We start from the raw sequence: 24,499 nt of genomic DNA on the forward strand, positions 1-24,499 counted from the left end.
GTGTCGTCGCCCCTCCACCCCCCACCCCCCTCAGTTTTATAATTTTCATTTTTTAGTTGTTGTTGTATTTACTAAGTGTTACTGGTTAAGGCATCTTGATATAAAAAAAATTATGTATTTTTGTCTATTTGCAACTCTGTGATGCTTGAATGACACATTTTCTTTGTTCTTTTTTTTTGCCTGTCATCTAGCTACACAAAGAGAGGAGATGAAAAAAAAAAAAAAAAAGACGGTAGCCACATATGGTGGAAGGCAGTGCTCAGCATTGGCTAGCTTCTGGCAGCAAATACAATCTATCACTCGGCAGCTCAATGGATATCCAGTCCCTGAGACTCCGAAGTTTTGGCTTCTTAATCTAATGGATATCCCCCTATGCCAATTCAAGAAATCTTTGCGGCGACTTCTTATAAATGCTGCCAGAGCTACCATTCCATGCTTCTGGCGGTCTAATGTACAACCCTCATTTCCAAGTGGTTCCAAAGGATTGACTTTTATATGGCTATGGATGACCTTGCATTCTCCTCAAGCCAATCCTACTCTGGGTTTACTGTTACCTGGTTTGAATGATTGAACTTCAAGGAAACAATCAGCATATGCAGCTTACATGGTATCTTCTCCCTCCACTGTGCCATAGGGTTGCGATGATGAGGAGAATACTCTCTCACCCTACTATTCCTACTTTTCTCTAATCTTGTGCTTTCCCTTTTCATTTTCCTTTTCTTCATGCCTCCTGTCTATTTGATGTAGCTCTTGTCTTTTTTCTTGCTTTTATAAATCTTTCATTATCCTTTGGTTTTTCCTTTCTCTTTTACTGTTACAACAAGATGGCCTAGGTTATTTTTTTATTATATGCAGACCAGGGACTTATTTTGAGCTCTAATTATAGCGGCTCTTTGCATTTATCAATGGAACAATTTTATACTGCACTAAGTCTGCTATGTATCTTTATTGTCTTCTGTTGTGTATATTATTCCTTAATAAAGTTTGCAAAAAATAAAAAGTTGCTTGATTGCAGTGATGGAATCTAAAGGATGTGCAACAAAATATTAGGTTATGGGTCCCATTATTTTTGTCTACATGGACATATTTAATTTGTTATATTTCTTTCACTCCCAACACTCCACATAGACAGCACTGACTAAAGTAGTGAATGATCTGGTCACTGCGAAGTCTAAAGGCCATTACTCACTACTAAATAGCAGCGCTACAATCAACAATTAAAATGTAAAGTCAACACAGCGATCCATATCGGTTGGAACAAATGGAGATGAATGGACTGAAAAGAAAAAGGTACCAAATTATTTAATAGCATGAATAATTAAGAATGCACAACATTACTGAAACAGTAGATAAAATAAAATGATTGTTAAAATCAATAACCAGATCACCAGGGGGCTACTAGGTGAGTGTCCGTTCCTTAATTAGTGTGGACATCAGATGAGTAAGATCAGAATGAACATTAGAACTGGTGGCACAGTCCTGATGGTGATAATTACCACAATGATTACCGCTGGAGGGAAGGAGTCCTCTGGATAACGTCCCTTTATGTGGGTGGAATCTTTGGGATCCTAAGTCCTCACCAGATTGCGGAATCCTCAATGCTGAGTTGATATTATGGTGTCACCGGTAAGTAAGAGTAGTTTGTCTGATCATCTGTAAATGTAGTCAAAGTCCACTAAAGGTCCGGATGTAGCCCATACAGCTTCCAATAAGCAAGGTGATCTGGAATACCTGACGCGTTTCGCTGTAGGGCCTGCAGCTTTTTCAAAGGTGATCTGGTCAGTCTAAAAGTTACCATATTTACACCCTAAAATGGCTGCTAATTGGTCCACACCTGTTCAGTCCACTCATCTCCAATTCACAAAACAAACATTTTAAACTCATAGAACATAAAAATCAAAACTCCTTAGTGATACACAATTGATTACACATTTTTATATCTCTATAAAGAGATTTATGATGATTTTTCGTGTGTATGAATCACATCCAGGTTACTATAGCTCTTAAGGTCACATGTGTGTCTTGAATTCCAAACAGTGGTTCAGTTCCAGGTCAATTCACAATGTTGCCTAGCAACCATATTAAACATGTTATCTTCTTTAACGATCTGAGCTTTTTAATAAACATCTCCTCTTAATTGTGTCTTTCTTTAATTAATCACAATCCTTATTTTCTTATTTTCATTCTCTAATTGAGCAGTGTTTGTAATGTAATTATATCTGAGTGGGTCATTTAATCGATCCACACAGAAAAACGTCACTTCCGGTCGCGGGGAAGACCCCGGTAAAAAAACGGTATCGGCAACAGTGATTTGCAGTTAGACCCCCGGATCTCGCCCCTGTCTCCCAGCACATATATATGCCCGGAGTCCGGGGTCTAGCCCGCGACTTCTATCCGCAGGAAGCGGCCGTATCTGCGTCACGAATGTGAACACAGAATACGTCACTTCCGGTCAAATATGGATTAATTAGCACGAATAAGACCAGATGTGATGTGTTTCTCATAAAAAGAATCTGTCTATAATTATACTAATTAAAAATTTACTCCTAAAAAGTTCCTCCTTCCTTTTTCCTTCCTCCCCTCTATGGTGGTATATTACCAAAAGATAGGGGTTCTCAGAGTGATCTGTGGTCCAGACAGCCAATTGTTTATGGTTGCCTCAATACAGATCGGGATTATCTTCCTTAACCGGAAGTGATGTGCTCCATATCCTCTCCGGCGTTATACATGCTAGTGATGGGGATTCCCTCAGGGCGGTCCGTGAGCTAGAAACAGCCATTTGTTTATGGTTGCCTAGACACGGACCGGGGATTTTTGCCGCGACCGGAAGTGACGTATTCTGTGTTCACATTCGTGACACAGATACGGCCGCTTCCTGCGGATAGAAGTCGCGGGCTAGACCCCGGACTCCGGGCATATATATGTGCTGGGAGACAGGGGCGAGATCCGGGGGTCTAACTGCAAATCACTGTTGCCGATACCGTTTTTTTACCGGGGTCTTCCCCGCGACCGGAAGTGACGTTTTTCTGTGTGGATCGATTAAATGACCCACTCAGATATAATTACATTACAAACACTGCTCAATTAGAGAATGAAAATAAGAAAATAAGGATTGTGATTAATTAAAGAAAGACACAATTAAGAGGAGATGTTTATTAAAAAGCTGAGATCGTTAAAGAAGATAAAATGTTTAATATGGTTGCTAGGCAACATTGTGAATTGACCTGGAACTGAACCACTGTTTGGAATTCAAGACACACATGTGACCTTAAGAGCTATAGTAACCTGGATGTGATTCATACACACGAAAAATCATCATAAATCTCTTTATAGAGATATAAAAATGTGTAATCAATTGTGTATCACTAAGGAGTTTTGATTTTTATGTTCTATGAGTTTAAAATGTTTGTTTTGTGAATTGGAGATGAGTGGACTGAACAGGTGTGGACCAATTAGCAGCCATTTTAGGGTATAAATATGGTAACTTTTAGACTGACCAGATCACCTTTGAAAAAGCTGCAGGCCCTGCAGCGAAACGCATCAGGTATTCCAGATCACCTTGCTTATTGGAAGCTGTATGGGCTACATCCGGACCTTTAGTGGACTTTGACTACATTTACAGATGATCAGACAAACTACTCTTACTTACCGGTGACACCATAATATCAACTCAGCATTGAGGATTCCGCAATCTGGTGAGGACTTAGGATCCCAAAGATTCCACCCACATAAAGGGACGTTATCCAGAGGACTCCTTCCCTCCAGCGGTAATCATTGTGGTAATTATCACCATCAGGACTGTGCCACCAGTTCTAATGTTCATTCTGATCTTACTCATCTGATGTCCACACTAATTAAGGAACGGACACTCACCTAGTAGCCCCCTGGTGATCTGGTTATTGATTTTAACAATCATTTTATTTTATCTACTGTTTCAGTAATGTTGTGCATTCTTAATTATTCATGCTATTAAATAATTTGGTACCTTTTCTTTGCAGTCCATTCATCTCCATTTGTTCCAACCGATATGGATCGCTGTGTTGACTTTACATTTTAATTGTTGATTGTAGCGCTGCTATTTTGTTTGCTATATGTTGTTTCTGTATCTGCAGGATTGACTAGACCTGCTTGTGTGGCAGCTGCTTAAAATTAGCACAACAGCCCTCCTTGCGCCTGATTTAACCTTGGTTAAACCCCTTTTTTTGCATTACTCACTACTACTTCTTCTAGATCTCTCTGCTGCTTTTAACACTGTTGACCACTCTCCTCATACAAACACTACAATCCCTAGGTCTTCAGGACACAGCCCTCTCTTGGTTCCTATCCTACCTATCTAATCGTTCTTTCAGTGTCCGTTTCTCTGAATCCACCTCCTCTTAGCTACCTCTTTCAGTTGGAGTACTGCAGGGCTCAGTCTTAGGTCCTCTGCTATTCTCAATCTATACCTCATCTCTTGGGAAACTAATTAACTCTTTGGATTTCAGTATCATCTGTACGCAGATGATATTTAAATCTACCTATCCTCCCGTGATTTGTCTCTATCTGTATTGGGCTGTGTCACTGAATGCCTCTCTGCCATTTCATCTTGGATGTCATCTCGCCACCTCAAACTTAATATTTCCAAAACAGAGTTAATTATATTTCCACCGGCCAATAGCTGTTACCAACCTGATATTTCTATCACTGTTGAGAACGCTACAATCAGCCCTACATGACAAGCTCGCTGTCTAGGTGTCATACTTGACTCAGAATTGTCCTTTGCTCCCCACATTCAATCTGTCTCAAAATCATGTTACATGCATCTAAGAAACATATCCAAAATACGATCATATCTTACACAAGACACTGCTAAAACTCTAATCCATGCTCTCATTATCTCCCGCATTGATTATTGCAATAGTCTTCTTACTGGTCTTACTAAGAAGAGACTCTCACCATTACAATCCTTTCTGAATGCAGCTGCGAGGCTAATATTCCTCGTTAAGACGTTCATCGTCTGCAGATCCACTCTGTCAGTCCCTCCATTGGTTACCTGTATTCTACCGTATTCAATATAAAATACTGTTACTTACACACAAGGCTATTAACCATACTACACCAACATACATCTCTTCACTTATCTCAAAATATTTCCCAACCCGGCCCCTTCGCTCTTCACAAGATCTACATCTCTCATCCACACTCATTACTTGCTCCCATGCATGATTACAGGACTTTCTTCGGACTGCATCCACTCTGTGGAATGCCCTACCACGTACAATAAGACTCTCCTCTAGTCTTCAAACCTTCAAGCGTTCCCTGAAAACTCACCTATTCAGACAAGCTTATCAAATTCCAGAACCGCTCACATTACCTTCATAGCTCTCCTATCCAATTATATCCTCACAGTATAGTCCACACAACACCCACAAATTTCTTTCTTCAATCTCCTTTCCCCTGAACTTGGTTTATCACTGCTGTGATGTGATATCATGCAGCCCACCAAGAACCTTTACAATCTGGTGAATAACTATGCAATAGATAGCACCTATCCTTGTGTATCAATGCCTATTCCCCATAGATTGTAAGCAGGGTCCTCCTCCCTCTATGACTCTTTGTTTTTACCCAGTTTTGTCTTTTAATTGTGTCCAGTTGTAAAGCGCAACGGAATTTGCTGCGCTATATAAGAAACTGTTAGTAAATAATAAATAAAATAAATAATATATTATTTAATATTCTATTTGCGAGCGGCAACTGAATTGCTCCGTTGGGCGCCCATTAATTATAGTGACTATTTAAAATGAATCACCACCAAGAGATGCTTTTGGGAAGACACATTCATATTGTGACACAGGCTGGCACAGTTTCTGCATGATTTATTTTATTAGGACACACTATTATAAAAATTTGGTATGCGAAAAAGTACAAAATCCAGCAACTAGTTCATGGGTCCTACCTCTTTTTGCAATCATTTGCGGGCAACCAAGGTTCAAATCAATTGCATCACAATAGTCCTGAGCCATCACAGCTGCCTGTACAAATACTTCAGGATCATTTGCACAAAACTGTAAAAGAAAAAATAAGATTTTAAACCTACCGGTAAATCTTTTTCTCGTAGTCCGTAGAGGATGCTGGGGACTCCGTAAGGACCATGGGGATAGACGGGCTCCGCAGGAGACATGGGCACTTTAAGAAAGACTTTGACTCTGGGTGTGCAGTGGCTCCTCCCTCTATGCCCCTCCTCCAGACCTCAGTTAGAGAAACTGTGCCCAGAGGAGACGGACAGTACGAGGAAAGGATTTTAGTTAATCCAAGGGCAAGATTCACACCAGCCCACACCGTATAACTTGTGATATACTATCTAGTTAACAGTATGAAAAAACAACCTATCATCGGTCCAAAACCGATGAAACTATAACATAACCCTTATGTAAGCAATAACTATATACAAGTCTTGCAGAAGTAGTCCGCACTTGGGACAGGCGCCCAGCATCCTCTACGGACTACGAGAAAAAGATTTACCGGTAGGTTTAAAATCTTATTTTCTCTAACGTCCTAGAGGATGCTGGGGACTCCGTAAGGACCATGGGGATTATACCAAAGCTCCCAAAAGGGCGGATGACTCTGCAGCACCGATTGAGCAAACAGGAGGTCCTCCTCAGCCAGGGTATCAAACTTATAGAACTTTGCAAAGGTGTTTGACCCCGACCAAGAAGCAGCTCGGCACAGCTGTAGTGCCGAGACCCCTCTGGCAGCCGCCCAAGACGAGCCCACCTTCCTAGTGAAATAGGCCTTAACCGATTTCGGTAACGGCAATCCTGCCGTAGAATGCGCCTGCTGAATCGTGTTACAGATCCAGCGAGCAATAGTCTGCTATTGGCTGCATACAGGACAAACAGTGCTTCTGTTTTTCTGATCCTAGCCGTTCTGGCCACGTAAACTTTCAAAACCCTGACCACATCCAGGGACTCGGAATCCCCCAAGTCACGTGTAGCCACAGGCACGACAATAGGTTGGTTCATATGAAAGGATGAGACCACCTTAGGTAGGAATTGAGGACGGGTCTGCAATTCCGCTCTATCCATATGGAAAGCCAGATAAGGGCTTTTATGTGATAAAGCCGCCAATTCCGAAACTCGCCTAGTCGAAGCCAAGGCTAACAACATGACCACCTTCCAAGTGAGATATTTCAACTCCACTGATTTAAGTGGTTCAAACCAATGTGACTTAAGGAAACTTAACACCACGTTAAGGTCCCAAGGCGCCACCGGAGGTACAAAAGGAGGCTGAATATGCAGTACTCCCTTCACAAAAGTCTGTACTTCGGGGGTAATTCCAAGTTGATCGCAGCAGGATTTTTGATAGCAACTGGGCAAAACCATGTGCACTGCAGGGGAGGCAGATATAACATGTGCAGAGAGAGTTAGATTTGGGTGTGGTGTGTTCAATCTGCAATCTAATTTGCAGTGTAAAAATAAAGTAGCCAGTATTTACCCTGCACAGAAACAATATAACCCACCCAAATCTAACTCTTTCTGCACATGTTATATCCGCCTCCCCTGCAGTGCACATAGTTTTGCCCAGTTGCTATCAAAAATCCTGCTGCGATCAACTTGGAATTACCCCCTTCAGGTAAAGAGGCCAATTCCTTTTGAAAGAAAATGGATAAGGCCGAAATCTGAACTTTAATGGAGCCTAACTTTAGGCCCAAATTCACTCCAGTCTGTAGGAAGTGAAGAAAACGGCCTAGATGGAATTCTTCCGTAGGAGCAATCCTGGCCTCACACCAAGAAACATATTTACGCCATATTCGGTGATGATGTTTAGAGGTCACATCCTTCCTAGCCTTTATTAACGTAGGAATAACCTCATCCGGAATACCTTTTTCCGCTAGGATCCGGCGTTCAACCGTCATGCCGTCAAACGCAGCTGCGGTAAGTCTTGGAACAGACAGGGATCTTGTTGTAACAGGTCCTGCCTTAGAGGAAGAGGCCACGGATCTTCTGTGAGCATTTCCTGCAGATCCGGATACCAGGTCCTTCATGGCCAATCTGGAACAATGAGTATTGTTCTCATTCCTCTTTTTCTTATTATCCTCAACACCTTGGGTATGAGAGGAAGAGGAGGAAACACAGACCGACTGGAACACCCACGGTGTCACTAGGGCGTTCACAGCTACCGCCTGAGGGTCTCTTGACCTGGCGCAATACCTTTGTAGCTTTTTGTTGAGACGGGACGCCATCATGTCTATTTGGGGCAGTCCCCACCGACTTGCAATCTGCGCAAAGACTTCTTGATGAAGTCCCCACTCCCCCGGATGCAGGTCGTGTCTGCTGAGGAAGTCTGCTTCCCAGTTGTCCACTCCCGGAATGAACACTGCTGACAGAGCGCTTACATGATTCTCCGCCCAGCGAAGAATTCTGGTGGCTTCCGCCATTGCCACCCTGCTCCTTGTGCCGCCTTGGCAGTTTACATGAGCTACTGCGGTGACGTTGTCTGACTGGATCAGAACTGGTCGATCGCGAAGTAAGATCTCCGCTTGACGTAGGGCGTTGTATATGGCCCTTAGTTCCAGGATGTTGATGTGAAGACAAGTCTCTTGACTTGACCAAAGGCCTTGGAAATTTCTTCCCTGTGTGACTGCTTTCCAACCTCGGAGGCTCGCGTCCGTGGTCACCAGGATCCAGTCCTGAATGCCGAACCTGCGGCCCTCTAGAAGATGAGCACTTTTCAGCCACCACAGGAGAGATACTCTGGCCCTGGGGGACAGGGTGATCCGCTGATGCATTTGCAGATGTGACCCGGACCATTTCTTCAATAGGTCCCATTAGAATGTCCTTGCATGGAATCTGCCGTAGGGAATGGCTTCGTATGTCGCCACCATTTTTCCCAGGACTTGAGTGCAATGACGTATTGACACTTGATTTGGCTTCAACAGGTTCATGACTAGAGTCATGAGTTCCTGCGCTTTTTTTGTCGGAAGAAAAATCCTCTTCTGGTCTGTGTCCAGAATCATGCCCAAGAAGGGCAGACTACTTGTAGGATTCAGCTGCGACTTTGGAATATTGATAATCCAGCCGTGTCGCTGTAACACAGTCAGTGAAAGTGAGACGCTGTTCAGCAACTTCTCCCGTGATCTCGCTTTTATGAGATCGTCCAAGTACGGGATAATTGTGACACCCAGTTTGCGCAGGAGCACCATCATTTCCGCCATTACCTTGGTGAAAATTCTCGGGGCCGTGGAAAGCCCAAACGGCAACGTCTGAAATTGGTAATGACAATCCTGTACCGCAAATCTCAGGTACGCCTGATGAGGAGGATATATGGGAACATGCAGGTATCCATCCTTTATGTCCAGAGATACCATAAAATCTCCCCCTTCCAGGCTGGCGATGACCGCTCTGAGCGATTCCATCTTGAACTTGAACCGTTTTAAGTAAAGGTTCAGGGATTTTAAATTCAAAATGGGTCTGACCGAACCGTCCGGTTTCGGGACCACAAACAGAGTTGAGTAGTACCCCTTCCCTCTTTGAAGCAGGGGAACCTCTACCACCACTTGTTGAAGACACAATTTGCGAATCGCATGTAACACTATCTCCCTTTCCAGGGGGGAAGTCGGTAGGGCCGATTTGAAAAACCGGCGAGGAGGCACCTCTTCGAATTCCAGCTTGTAACCCTGTGAAACAATTTCTATTGCCCAGGGATCCACCTGTGAGTGAACCCAGATGTGGCTGAACAGTCGAAGACGTGCCTCCACTGGGGCGGACTCCCTCAGGGGAGCCCCAGCGCCATGCGGTGGATTTTGCAGAGGCCGGGGAGGACTTCTGTTCCTGGGAACTAGCTGTGTTATGCAGCTTCTTACCTCTGCCCTTAACTCTGGCAAAAAAAGGACGATCCACGTACTCTCTTGCTTTTTTTGGAACGAAAGGACTGCATTTGATAATGAGGCGCTTTCTTAGATTGTGAGGGAATATATGGCAAAAAATTAGAATCCTTTTGGGAATCTGCAGTTTTTTTGTCTGGAGTTTCCCACGCTTTTTCGCATAATTCGTTCAGCTCATGTGATGAGGGAAAGGTGACCTCAGGTTTCTTTCCCTTATACATGTGTACTCTCGTGTCAGCGACAGGGGGTTCCTCAGTTATATGCAAAACATCTTTTATTGCGATAATCATATATCGAATACATTTAGCCACCTTTGGCTGTAATTTTGCATCATCGTAGTCGACACTGGAGTCTGAATCCGTGTCGGTATCTGTGTCAACTATTTGGGATAGTGGGCGCTTCTGAGACCCCGAAGGTCCAGGCGACATTGGGACAGGCATGAGTTGACTCCCTGACTGTACCCCAGCTTCAGCTTTGTATAATCTTTTGTGCAATAAATTAACATTAGCACTTAAAACATTCCACATATCCATCCAGTCAGGTGTCGGCACTGCCGACGGAGACCTAACATTCATACACTCCCCCTCCTCCGTAGGTGAGCCTTCAATCTCAGACATGTCGACACACGCGTACTGACACACCACACACACACACACAGGGAAGCTCTTTTCTGAAGACAGGTTCCCCACCAGGCCCTTTGGAGAGACAGAGAGAGAGTATGCCAGCACACACCCCAGCGCTATATGACCCAGGAAAAAACACAGTATCCCAGTAACCCAGTAGCGCTTTTGTTATGTATATGCGCCCCCCCTCTACTTTAAAACCCTTCTTTCACCGTGTGTTAAGCAGGGGAGAGTCCGGGGAGCTTCCTCTCAGCGGTGCTGTGGAGAAAAATGGCGCTGGTGAGTGCTGAGACAGAAGCCCCGCCCCCTCGGCGGCGGGCTTCTGTCCCGCTCAAATTTCTCAATAACATGGCGGGGGCTCTTTATATACATGTACAGTGCCCAGCTGTACATGTATATATCTATATATGCCACAGGAGAGGTTTATATTGCTGCCCAGGGCGCCCCCCCTGCGCCCTGCACCCTTACAGTGACCGAGGTGTGTGAGGTGAATGGGAGCAATGGCGCACAGCTGCAGTGCTGTGCGTTACCTCTATGAAGATCAAGGTGTCTTCTGCCGCCTCTGATGTTCTTTTACTCAATACTCGCCCGGCTTCAATCTTCCGGCTCTGCGAGGAGGACGGCGGCGCGGCTCTGGGACGGACGGCTAGGGTGAGACCTGCGTACCGATCCCTCTGGAGCTAATGGTGTCCAGTAGCCTAAGAAACAGAGCCCTGAAACTCAGAGAAGTGGGTCTGTTTCTCTCTCTTTAGTCCCTCGATGCAGGGAGTCTGTTGCCAGCAGGCTCCCTGAACATAAAAAACCTAACTAAAATGCTTTCTTTACAGGAAACTCAGGAGAGCTCCTGAAATGCACCCAGTCTCCACTGGGCACAGTATCAAACTGAGGTCTGGAGGAGGGGCATAGAGGGAGGAGCCAGTGCACACCCAGAGTCAAAGTCTTTCTTAAAGTGCCCATGTCTCCTGCGGAGCCCGTCTATCCCCATGGTCCTTACGGAGTCCCCAGCATCCTCTAGGACGTTACAATTTGCACATCAGTAAAACAGACAAAAATACAAATAAACGGGTCAGTGACAAATGCAGTTCTGTGAACGCACCCATCTCCTAGCGACTGCGGCAAGTGCACAGGCAAACAGTCCAGTCCCCTGTGCCCTCGTATCTGTGAACAGAGCAGTCAAAAGTACCAATTTCCTTGCGTCGGTGACTAGTTCACTGCCGAGTGCACCCATCTACTTGCGTCGGTGACTAGTTCACTGCCGAGTGCACCCATCTTCTTGCATCAGTAACTAGTTCACCTCCAAGCACAGCTGCCTCATGTCGGCAATTAGTTCAAAGCAGAATGCACTCATACTCTTGTGTCCCTGACAAGGCACAGGTGAACGCACCTGTCTCCTGGCTTCCCTGACAAGCACCTGTCTCCTGGCTTCCCTGACAAGCACCTCAGTGAACGCACCCATCTCTATGAGCCCCTGGCAAGGGCATCAGTGAACGCACCCATCGCTATACGTCCATGACAAGGCACAGGTGAATGCAGCCGTCTTCTTGCATCCCTGACAAGGGCATCAGTGAAGGCATCAATTTCTATGCATCCCTGGCAAGTGCATCAGTGAAGGCATCAATCTCTATGCATCCCTGGAAGGGCATCAGTGAAGGCATCAATCTCTATGCATCCCTGACAGGCACAGGTAAACACACCCGTCTCCTTGCATCCCTGACAGGCACAGGTGAACGCACCCGTCTCCTTGCATCCCTGACAGGCACAGGGGAACGCACCCGTCGCCTTACATCCCTGACAGGCACAGGTGAACGCACCCGTCGCCTTACATCCCTGACAGGCACAGGTAAACACACCCGTCTCCTTGCATCCCTGACAGGCACAGGTGAACGCACCCGTCTCCTTGCATCCCTGACAGGCACAGGGGAACGCACCCGTCGCCTTACATCCCTGACAGGCACAGGTGAACGCACCCGTCGCCTTACATCCCTGACAGGCACAGGTGAACGCACCCGTCGCCTTACATCCCTGACAGGCACAGGTGAACGCACCCGTCGCCTTACATCCCTGACAGGCACAGGTGAACGCACCCGTCGCCTTACATCCCTGACAGGCACAGGTGAACGCACCCGTCGCCTTGCATCCCTGACAGGCACAGGTGAACGCACCCGTCGCCTTGCATCCCTGACAGGCACAGGTGAACGCACCCGTCGCCTTGCATCCCTGACAGGCACAGGTGAACGCACCCGTCGCCTTACATCCCTGACAGGCACAGGTGAACGCACCCGTCGCCTTACATCCCTGACAGGCACAGGTGAACGCACCCGTCGCCTTACATCCCTGACAGGCACAGGTGAACGCACCCGTCGCCTTACATCCCTGACAGGCACAGGTAAACACACCCGTCTCCTTGCATCCCTGACAGGCACAGGGGAACGCACCCGTCGCCTTACATCCCTGACAGGCACAGGTGAACGCACCCGTCGCCTTACATCCCTGACAGGCACAGGTGAACGCACCCGTCGCCTTACATCCCTGACAGGCACAGGTGAACGCACCCGTCGCCTTACATCCCTGACAGGCACAGGTGAACGCACCCGTCGCCTTACATCCCTGACAGGCACAGGTGAACGCACCCGTCGCCTTACATCCCTGACAGGCACAGGTGAACGCACCCGTCGCCTTACATCCCTGACAGGCACAGGTAAACACACCCGTCTCCTTGCATCCCTGACAGGCACAGGGGAACGCACCCGTCGCCTTACATCCCTGACAGGCACAGGTGAACGCACCCGTCGCCTTACATCCCTGACAGGCACAGGTGAACGCACCCGTCGCCTTACATCCCTGACAGGCACAGGTAAACACACCCGTCTCCTTGCATCCCTGACAGGCACAGGGGAACGCACCCGTCGCCTTACATCCCTGACAGGCACAGGTGAACGCACCCGTCGCCTTACATCCCTGACAGGCACAGGTGAACGCACCCGTCGCCTTACATCCCTGACAGGCACAGGTGAACGCACCCGTCGCCTTACATCCCTGACAGGCACAGGTGAACGCACCCGTCGCCTTACATCCCTGACAGGCACAGGTGAACGCACCCGTCGCCTTACATCCCTGACAGGCACAGGTGAACGCACCCGTCGCCTTACATCCCTGACAGGCACAGGTGAACGCACCCGTCGCCTTACATCCCTGACAGGCACAGGTGAACGCACCCGTCGCCTTGCATCCCTGACAGGCACAGGTGAACGCACCCGTCGCCTTACATCCCTGACAGGCACAGGTGAACGCACCCGTCGCCTTACATCCCTGACAGGCACAGGTGAACGCACCCGTCGCCTTACATCCCTGACAGGCACAGGTGAACGCACCCGTCGCCTTACATCCCTGACAGGCACAGGTGAACGCACCCGTCGCCTTACATCCCTGACAGGCACAGGTGAACGCACCCGTCGCCTTGCATCCCTGACAGGCACAGGTGAACGCACCCGTCGCCTTACATCCCTGACAGGCACAGGTGAACGCACCCGTCGCCTTACATCCCTGACAGGCACAGGTGAACGCACCCGTCGCCTTACATCCCTGACAGGCACAGGTGAACGCACCCGTCGCCTTACATCCCTGACAGGCACAGGTGAACGCACCCGTCGCCTTACATCCCTGACAGGCACAGGTGAACGCACCCGTCTCCTTACATCCCTGACAGGCACAGGTGAACGCACCCGTCGCCTTACATCCCTGACAGGCACAGGTGAACGCACCCGTCTCCTTGTGCCCCAGAGAAAGGAGATCAATTTTTAACGTAGATGAAATATGAACAAGCGAACTGACCCGTCTCGGTGTCTGTGACATGTGCGCAGGCGAGCTGATCCATCTCCTAGCGTCAAATTTAAAAAGGACACATAAATTGTGTCAGGAGTAACATATAATTTAAGTGAGTAGTCTTTGGATGTTACAGATAACAGGTAAGTGACGCGGCCTTCTAGTGTCAGGGCAATGTGCCAGCAAATGGAAACATCATGTAGTCAGTACCTGCACGATGAGGGGCCGGTCCTCTGGGCGCACCTCACAATACAGGTTCTCCTTGCGGTAGTTGGCATCTCGTACAAACACCTGTGCATGCAGCATGGGGGTGTAGCAGAGCTGAGCCCCGTGTCGCCGGCTTAACATCCTCCAAGCCAGTTCACTCTGATCCACCATCGGGGCCAGCACATAGCGGGGCTCTCCCAGGGTCTCCCTCCAGAAATCCATGCCCTGGAGCTTGGCCATGCTGCCTGGTCACAGCTAACGTCTCCTCCTCCGCACCCAACATAGGCGCCCGGTCTCACCTCCCCAGAGCGCAGCCTGGGATCTTCCCGAGGGTTCTCATGCCACGATCCCGTGGCCCGAGCCTACCACTTCCGGCCTGTCCTTTCTGACTTCATTCCCCGTGGGCCGACATTTCCGCCGCACTCAGAGACGGAGATTTCAGTTCCGTATTATCATTACGGGGTGTTAGCGCATCTGCTCCTTTTCCTCCGAGGCTCTGTATCAGTCGCCGTGCCGGTTACACGTACGGAGAAATGTTCATGTGACCGGGAGCTCATCACAGTGACTGTCCAGCTTCATCAGGGCCAAAAAGTCACAATGTCAGCGAGACTATAATGAGCGCAATGCCCGGGCAATGGTGCTGGGGGTGTTACGTAGGAGCCATGCGTTGCTTTGTGTGATTACGGGGTTTTTTATTAACGTTATTTATTAAAAAATACATAAAAAAATGTGAAAAAGGATATTTTCACACCCTTTTAACATTATTTTAGTGTTACTTAATTTTAATAACCCAGCTAGCCATACAATGGGAGATGCGATCTGGGCAAATTTACTAAAACAAATTGTGAAAAAACACTGCAATGAGCCCTGTGATAATTACGCCAGCTTCAGGGCAGCACTGCGATATGCAGCCTACAGCTTAACTTTTTCTGCCCTCCCCCGTCCTCTCCCTGGCAGAGAAAGCTGTGTGGTAACCCGGGCTCTGGTGATCAGCTTAGTTGGGGGGTATTCAATCACCAACGATCATTGATCGTGGGTAAATTTGTTGGCAGGGGGGAATTCAATTAGCCCCGATAAGCTGCATCAGGCAGGTAAAGCAAAATCCGAAAACGAAGCTGTTTCTACCAAAAACACAGGTTTCACTGAACCTGTGTGTTTTCAGGTGAAAAAGATTTTCTTTTCGGGTGACTTAACTGGGTATGCCGAAGAAACAGGGGGAAAAAATAGCTTCTTCGCAGGTAATTGAATACCCCCCTGTGTGTCTGATGGACACACAAGCTGATAATAGTTTAAAAAAAAATAGAGATTTTTTTTAAATATACTCACATTCCCTGATGATCAGTGCTCTCATTCGGCTCCGATCTTCTGGCCTTCGGCTCTTGGACTGTGACCATCTGACGCTGTAAACCGGCATTTGCAGCAGTTTGCAGCGCCAGATGATCGGGACACGGTGCAGGAGCCGAAGTGCATGTGACCGGAGCTGGAGAAGCGCACCAGAGCAGCGATCACTGGGCCAGTATGCAGGGATGGGGGGAGGTTGTGGCAGTGATGGTAGCGCATGCACAGCACACTGGGGGTATTTCTCTATCGTCCTAGTGGATGCTGGGGTTCCTGAAAGGACCATGGGGAATAGCGGCTCCGCAGGAGACAGGGCACAAAAAGTAAAGCTTTAGGATCAGGTGGTGTGCACTGGCTCCTCCCCCTATGACCCTCCTCCAAGCCTCAGTTAGATTTTTGTGCCCGGCCGAGAAGGGTGCAATCTAGGTGGCTCTCCTAAAGAGCTGCTTAGAAAAGTTTAGCTTAGGTTTTTTATTTTACAGTGAGTCCTGCTGGCAACAGGATCACTGCAACGAGGGACAGAGGGGAGAAGAAGTGAACTCACCTGCGTGCAGGATGGATTGGCTTCTTGGCTACTGGACATCAGCTCCAGAGGGACGATCACAGGTACAGCCTGGATGGTCACCGGAGCCGCGCCGCCGGCCCCCTTGCAGATGCTGAAACGAGAAGAGGTCCAGAATCGGCGGCAGAAGACTCCTCAGTCTTCTTAAGGTAGCGCACAGCACTGCAGCTGTGCGCCATTTTCCTCTCAGCACACTTCACACGGCAGTCACTGAGGGTGCAGGGCGCTGGGAGGGGGGCGCCCTGGGAGGCAAATGAAAACCTTTTTTGGCTAAAAATACCTCACATATAGCCTCCGGGGGCTATATGGAGATATTTAACCCCTGCCAGAATCCGTTAAGAGCGGGAGACGAGGCCGCCGAAAAAGGGGCGGGGCCTATCTCCTCAGCACACAGCGCCATTTTCCCTCACAGAAAGGCTGGAGGGAAGGCTCCCAGGCTCTCCCCTGCACTGCACTACAGAAACAGGGTTAAAACAGAGAGGGGGGGCACTAATTTGGCGTTAGAAATATATAAAAAAGATGCTATAAGGGAAAACACTTATATAAGGTTGTCCCTATATAATTATAGCGTTTTTGGTGTGTGCTGGCAAACTCTCCCTCTGTCTCTCCAAAGGGCTAGTGGGTCCTGTCCTCTATCAGAGCATTCCCTGTGTGTGTGCTGTGTGTCGGTACGTGTGTGTCGACATGTATGAGGACGATGTTGGTGAGGAGGCGGAGCAATTGCCTGTAATGGTGATGTCACTCTCTAGGGAGTCGACACCGGAATGGATGGCTTATTTAGGGAATTACGTGATAATGTCAACACGCGCCAAGGTCGGTTGACGACATGAGACGGCCGACAAACAATTAGTACCGGTCCAGACGTCTCAAAAACACCGTCAGGGGTTTTAAAACGCCCGTTTACTTTAGTCGGTCGACACAGACAGGGACACTGAATCCAGTGTCGACGGTGAATAAACAAACGTATTCCTTATTAGGGCCACACGTTAAGGGCAATGAAGGAGGTGTTACATATTTCTGATACTACAAGTACCACAAAAGAGGGTATTATGTGGGATGTGAAAAAACTACCGTAGTTTTTCCTGAATCAGATAAATTAAATGAAGTGTGTGATGATGCGTGGGTTCCCCCCGATAGAAAATATGGGCGGTATACCCTTTCCCGCCAGAAGTTAGGGCGCGTTGGGAAACACCCCTTAGGGTGGATAAGGCGCTCACACGCTTATCAGAACAAGTGGCGGTACCGTCTATAGATAGGGCCGTCCTCAAGGAGCCAGCTGACAGGAGGCTGGAAAAATATCATAAAAAGTATATACACACATACTGGTGTTATACTGCGACCAGCGATCGCCTCAGCCTGGATGTGCAGAGCTGGGGTGGCTTGGTCGGATTCCCTGACTAAAAATATTGATACCCTTGACAGGGACAGTATTTTATTGACTATAGAGCATTTAAAGGATGTATTTCTATATATGCGAGATGCACAGAGGGATATTTGCACTCTGGCATCAAGAGTAAGTGCGATGTCCATATCTGCCAGAAGATGTTTATGGACACGACAGTGGTCAGGTGATGCAGATTCCAAACGGCACAAAGGTGTATTGCCGTATAAAGGAAGAGGAGTTATTTGGGGTCGGTCCATCGGACCTGGTGGCCACGGCAACTGCTGGAAAATCCACCGTTTTTACCCTAAGTCACATCTCTGCAGAAAAAGACACCGTCTTTTCAGCTTCAGTCCTTTCGTCCCTATAAGAGTCATATCTGCCCAGGGATAGAGGAAAGGGAAGAAGACTGCAGCAGGCAGCCCATTCCCAGGAACAGAAGCGTTCCACCGCTTCTGACAAGCTCTCAGCATGACGCTGAGACCGTACAGGACCCCTGGATCCTACAAGTAGTATCCCAGGGGTACAGTTTGGAATGTCGAGACGTTTCCCCTGCGCAGGCTCCTGAAGTCTGCTTTACCAAGGTCTCCCTCCGACAAGGAGGCAGTATGGGAAAAAATTCACGAGCTGTATTCCCAGCAGGTGATAATTAAATTACCCCTCCTACAACAAGAAAAGGGGGTATTATTCCACACTATATTGTGGTACTGAAGCCAGAAGGCTAGGTGAGACCTATTCTAAATCTAAAAAAATGTGAACACTTACAAAGGTTCAAATCAAGATGGAGTCACTCAGAGCAGTGATAACGAACCGGGAAGAAGGGGACTATCTGGTGTCCCGAGACATCAGGGATGCTTACCTCCATGTCCCAAATTTGCCCTTATCACTAAGGGTACCTCAGGTTCGTGGTACAGAACTGTCACTATCAGTTTCAGACGCTGCCGTTTGGATTGTCTACGGCACCCCGGGTCTTTACCAAGGTAATGGCCGAAATGATGGTTCTTCTTCGAAGAAAAGGCGTCTTAATTATCCCTTACTTGGACGATCTCCTGATAAGGGCAAAGTCCAGGGAACAGTTGGAGGTCGGAGTAGCACTATCTCGGATACTGTTACAACAGCAGGGGTGGATTCTAAATATTCCAAAATCGCAGCTGATCCCGACAACAAGTCTCCTGTGCTTAGGGATGATTCTGGACACAGTCCAGAAAAAGGTGTTTCTCCCGGAAGAGAAAGCCAGGGAGTTATCCGAGCTAGTCAGGAACCTCCTAAAATCAGTGCATCATTGCACAAGGGCCATGGTAAAAAAAAAAAAAAAATGGTGACTTCCTTCGAAGCAATTCCAGTCGGCAGATTTCATGCAAGAACTTTTCAGTGGGATCTGCTGGACAAATGGTCCGGATCGCATCTTCAGATGCATCAGCGGATAACCCTATATCCAAGGACAAGGGTGTCTCTCCTGTGGTGGTTACAGAGTGCTCATCTTCTAGAGGGCCGCAGATTCGGCATTCAGTTTTGGATGTTGGTGACCACGGAGGCCAGCCCGAGAGGCTGGGGAGCAGTCACACAAGGAAAAAATTTCCAGGGAGTGTGATCAAGTCTGGAGATTTTTCTCCACATAAATATAGCTAAGGGTAAATTTATAATGCTCTAAGCTTAGCAAGACCTCTGCTTCAAGGTCAGCCGGTATTGATCCAGTGGGATAAAACATCACGGCAGTCGCCCACGTAAATAGACAGGGCGGCACAAGAAGCAGGAGGGCAGTGGCAAAAACTGCAAGGACTTTTCGCTGGGCGGAAAATCATGTGATAGCACTGTCAGCAGTGTTTCATTCCGGGAATGGAAACTGGGAAGCAGACTTCCTCAGTAGGCACGACCTCCACCCGGCAGAGTGGGAACTTCATGGGGAAGTTTTCCACATAATTGTAAACCGTTGGGAATTACCAAAGGTGGACATGATGGCGTCCCGTCTGAACGAAAAACGGGACAGGTATTGCGCCAGGTTAAGAGACCCTCAGGCAATAGCTGTGGACGTTCTGGTAACACCGTGGGTGTACCAGTCGGTGTATGTGTTCCATCCTCTGCTTTTCATACCTAAGGTACTGAGAATTATAAGACGTAGAGGAGTAAGAACTATACTCATGGCTCCGGATTGGCCAAGAAGGACTTGGTACCCGGAACTTCAAGAGATGCTCACAGAGGACTTATGGCCTCTGCCGCTAAGAAGGGACTTGTTTCAGCAAGTACCATGTCTGTTCCAAGACTTACCGCAGCTGCGTTTGACGGCATGGCGGTGGAACGCCGGATCCTAAGGGAAAAGGCATTCAGGAAGAGGTCATTCCTACCCTGGTCAAAGCCAGAAAGGAGGTGACCGCACAACATTATCACCACATGTGGCGAAAATATGTTGCGTGGTGTGAGGCCAGGAAGGCCCCACGAAGAAATTTCAACTCGGTCGATTCCTGCATTTCTTGCAAACAGGAGTGTCTATGGGCCTCAAATTGGGGTCCATTAAGGTTCAAATTTCGGCCCTGTCGATTTTTCTTCCAGAAAGAATTGGCTTCAGTTCCTGAAGTCCAGAAGTTTGTCAAGGGAGTATTGCATATACAACCCCCTTTTGTGCCTCCAGTGGCACTGTGGGATCTCAACGTAGTTCTGGGATTCCTCAAAACACATTGGTTTAAAACCAGTCAAATCTGTGGATTTGAAGCATCTCACATGAAAAGTGAACATGCTCTTGGACCTGGCCTGGACCAGGCGAGTGTCAAATTGGTGGTTTTTTTCTCAAAAAAAGCCCATATCTGTTTGTCCATTCGGACAGGGCAGAGCTGCGGACTCGTCCCCAGTTCTCTCCCTAAGGTGGTGTCAGTGTTTCACCTGAACCAGCTTATTGTGGTGTCTTGCGCCTACTAGGGACTTGGAGGACTCCAAGTTGCTAGATGTGGTCAGGGCCCTGAAAATATAGGTTCCAGGACGGCTGGAGTCAGGAAAACTGACTTGCTGTTATCCTGTATGCACCCAACAAACTGGGTGCTCTTGCTTTTAAGCAGACTTTTGCTAGTTGGATGTGTAATACAATTCAGCTTGCACATTCTGTGGCAGGCCTGCCACAGCCAAAATATGTAAATGCCCATTCCACAAGGAAGGTGGGCTCATTTTGGGCGGCTGCCCGAGGGGTCTCGGCTTTACAACTTTGCCGAGCGGCTATTTAGTCAGGGGCAAACACGTTTGTAAAATCCTACAAATTTGATACCCTGGCTAAGGAGGACCTGGAGTTCTCTCATTCGGTGCTGCAGAGTCATCCGCACTCTCCCGCCCGTTTGGGAGCTTTGGTATAATCCCCATGGTCCTTTCAGGAACCCCAGCATCCACTAGGACGATAGAGAAAATAAGAATTTACTTACCGATAATTCTATTTCTCGGAGTCCGTAGTGGATGCTGGGCGCCCATCCCAAGTGCGGATTGTCTGCATTACTTGTACATAGTTACAAAAATCGGGTTATTATTGTTGTGAGCCATCTTTTCAGAGGCTCCGCTGTTATCATACTGTTAACTGGGTTCAGATCACAGGTTGTACAGTGTGATTGGTGTGGCTGGTATGAGTCTTACCCGGGATTCATAAATCCTTCCTTATTGTGTACGCTCGTCCGGGCACAGTACCTAACTGAGGCTTGGAGGAGGGTCATAGGGGGAGGAGCCAGTGCACACCACCTGATCCTAAAGCTTTACTTTTTGTGCCCTGTCTCCTGCGGAGCCGCTATTCCCCATGGTCCTTTCAGGAACCCCAGCATCCACTACGGACTCCGAGAAATAGAATTATCGGTAAGTAAATTCTTGTTTTTTCACTAAAATACCCTGATAATGCTGCAGAGAGGCATCGCAGGGACATACAGTAAGCAAGCTCTGCCCCTGCATGCGGTTATTGATACACCCATGTCATGTAATTAGTAGTCGCATTGAGAGTTTGGTCGATTTGATTACCTGTCATCCGGTGATATAGCAGCCCCTATCAGCTACAAGTATCGCTATTAGAGGTTTTGTATCAGTTGTTTTCTGGTTTGTTACCATTGCCTGCAATGCTCAATTACAAATGGCAGTTAGCTTCTTATTCACTTCTTATTCGAGCTCCAGCTTCTTATTCAGAACAATGTTGTATTGAAACAATTAAATCAAGTTGGATCACTCAGTTAATATCATATAAACAAAAAAAACATTAGACTAACACAAATTTCAATTGTATTTTGCCTGTCCAACACTGTTGGGCATGAAATAGGCTGGCAAACTAGGCACGTGCATCCATTTTATCATTTTGAATAAGTAGCTGTACCCCAAGACTATTTAACCCTTTCTAAACTACAGCTACTTATTCCAATTGGTAACTTATAATATGGTGTTTGTGCCCACTTTTCCAGCCTATTTAATGCCCAAAACAGTGTTAAGGTGCACTCACACGGTGTAATGTGTGCTTACGATTTTGACTATGTACTCAAAATCGTATGAAAAGCACATATCGCACTGTGTGTATACAGCTTGCGATACCAATGCGGGGTCGGCATCGCAAGAAAAAAATAGGCTGTGCAGGCAAGGCAATTTTGACTAGAAAGTGTACAATCTAATTGCATATAGTCAAAATCGCACCGTGCGTACAGTCAATATCAGTGGTTCTGGGCTCCAGGGAGTTCAAGTGAAATCGCATAGTCAAAATCGGCCATAGTCAAAATCTCACTGTGTGTATGCACCTTTAGGCCATTCAAAAGTGGGTCATATGTAAGTGACCACCATCTGTGGGTTTTAGGTGTCAAGTTTGTGGCCCAAGATTATTTAACCCTTGCAAAACTACAGTTACTTATTCAAAATGGTAAAATATGGTATTTGTACCCACTTTGCCAGCATAATTCATACCCAAAAGCTTGTTGGGCCAGGATAAAAACAATTGAAATTTTTGTAAGGAATATGCATTTTTGTTTATACAAAATTGAGTGATCCATCTTGATTTAATTGTTTTAATACAACATGTTCTGAACAAGAAACTGGAGCTCGAACAAGAAGTGAATAAGAAGATGGAGCATGAATAAGAAGTGAATAATACCCCTTTAGGACTGACAAAAATTTCCCGGGTTATTGCACATGAACGCGCATCAACCCGGGAAATTGCTCAGTGTGCTCGACCAGGGTTGAATCCGGGATGGTCCCGGGATGCGGTGCAGTGTGAATGGGCATGCCGGGTCAAGGCGACCCGTCACCCGTTCTCTGCATAGGAGGAGGCTGTGCTTGAAGATGCTTATCTCCAAGCACAGCCTCCGGTAGCGTCAGTGGTGACGTCACCAACCCGGCAATATGCCGGGTCGGGCCGCAAGTCTGAAGGGGTCTCAAGCCAGGTCGCACCTGGGAAGCACCCGTGTACACATTCCCGGGTGCAATCCGGCTCTTGTCAGTCTGATAGGGGTTTGAGAAGCTGGCTGAAAAAGGAGCTAACTTCAGCCTCATCAAAACATGACCGTTTATTTTCAAAAGTGAGTTTATACTGTATGTCAGTCTAGAGCAGTGTTTCCCAATATCTGCCCCCGTGGAACCCTGTATGTGTTTAAGGTATCCTCAGGAATAATTAGTACCTCCTGTAGATCTATTGTGTTAAGGCGTTTTGCAGATGATTGTGTAAATAAATAAATAAAACTGTAATGTTTGGGTTTGTTAAATCAGGTTTTTCAACATGCTAGTGTATGGGTTAAGGCCCATACACATTAGACGATGTCGCTCTGTGAGCGACATCGTCTAACGTTTCCCCCTCCCGGGCCGGCCGGTCGGCGGCCGCCTGTACGCACTGAGCGATATGACACCTCATATCGCTCAGTGACGTCACGCCCCCGCCAGCCCTGCATGAAGGTCGTGGACGACAGTCCACATCCTTCATGCATGCCCTACCGACAGCGACGATCGTTGCCGCCCCGCGGGGCCGCGCATCGGTCGTCGCTGGCGGCATACACACTTAACGATAAAATGAGCGACGTCGCTCAAGGAGGGGGAAAATGAGCGACGTCGCTCATTATATCGTTAAGTGTGTATGGACCTTAACAGTCAGAAGATTTGCAGACCGTTTCTATATCCCCTTTGCTTCAATTAGCCCACGGTAAATTATTGCGGCTAATTGAATTCCCCAGTATAAGGAAAATGTATGGTTCCTGTATAGTACAGAAGCCAAAGAAGAAAAGAAGAAAGACTACAAGTCTCTTCTGGGGCACACTTTTGTTGTGAAATGTGTAATATTGTGGTATTTAAAATATAACTTTTATTAGTATTCCTCAAAAATAAGGGGCTATAAGGCAAAAAGGAACTGAAAAATGATAAGGATACTTTCAATTTATCGAAAGGTTAATCTATCCGATTTAAGCATAGTTGATTGTATAAGGTGATACAAATCAAACTGACTGGCTCCGTTTGGCGAAAATGTATATAGATCTCTCTGATGTTAGAAGAACTACAATTAAAGTATGAACAATGTATAGGTTATCTTCTTCCGAAAAAATGAAATGTACTTATGATAAAAAATACCAATGACAATATACCGGAAGAGAGGGGTATTTCTCTATCTAACAAGCCGGGCTCCACCCTGATAATTGGTGAGAATCTGCTTCCACAATCTGAAGTTGATATAGTGAGTAATAACAATACCTTGGCTCCGGGTCTTATGTTCTAAGTTAGGATATAAA

General features: G+C 47.2%; 1 protein-coding gene across 1 annotated transcript in view; it reads right to left on the bottom strand.

Annotated features, from left to right (window-relative positions):
- DUS1L (dihydrouridine synthase 1 like) overlaps positions 1 to 15,083 on the bottom strand; it is a 90,224-nt gene extending 75,141 nt beyond the window's left edge. Inside the window, exons 1-2 of the mRNA XM_063961238.1 lie at positions 14,518 to 15,083; positions 5,936 to 6,044 (exon numbers count right to left, since the gene is read on the bottom strand). Of these exons, the coding sequence (XP_063817308.1) occupies positions 5,936 to 6,044; positions 14,518 to 14,754 (346 nt within the window). The 5' untranslated portion in view covers positions 14,755 to 15,083. The remainder of the gene's footprint in view (positions 1 to 5,935; positions 6,045 to 14,517) is intronic.
- Between the last annotated feature and the right edge of the window lie 9,416 nt (positions 15,084 to 24,499).

The sequence above is a fragment of the Pseudophryne corroboree genome, chromosome 3, assembly GCF_028390025.1.
Source record: "Pseudophryne corroboree isolate aPseCor3 chromosome 3, aPseCor3.hap2, whole genome shotgun sequence".
NCBI lineage: Eukaryota > Metazoa > Chordata > Amphibia > Anura > Myobatrachidae > Pseudophryne > Pseudophryne corroboree.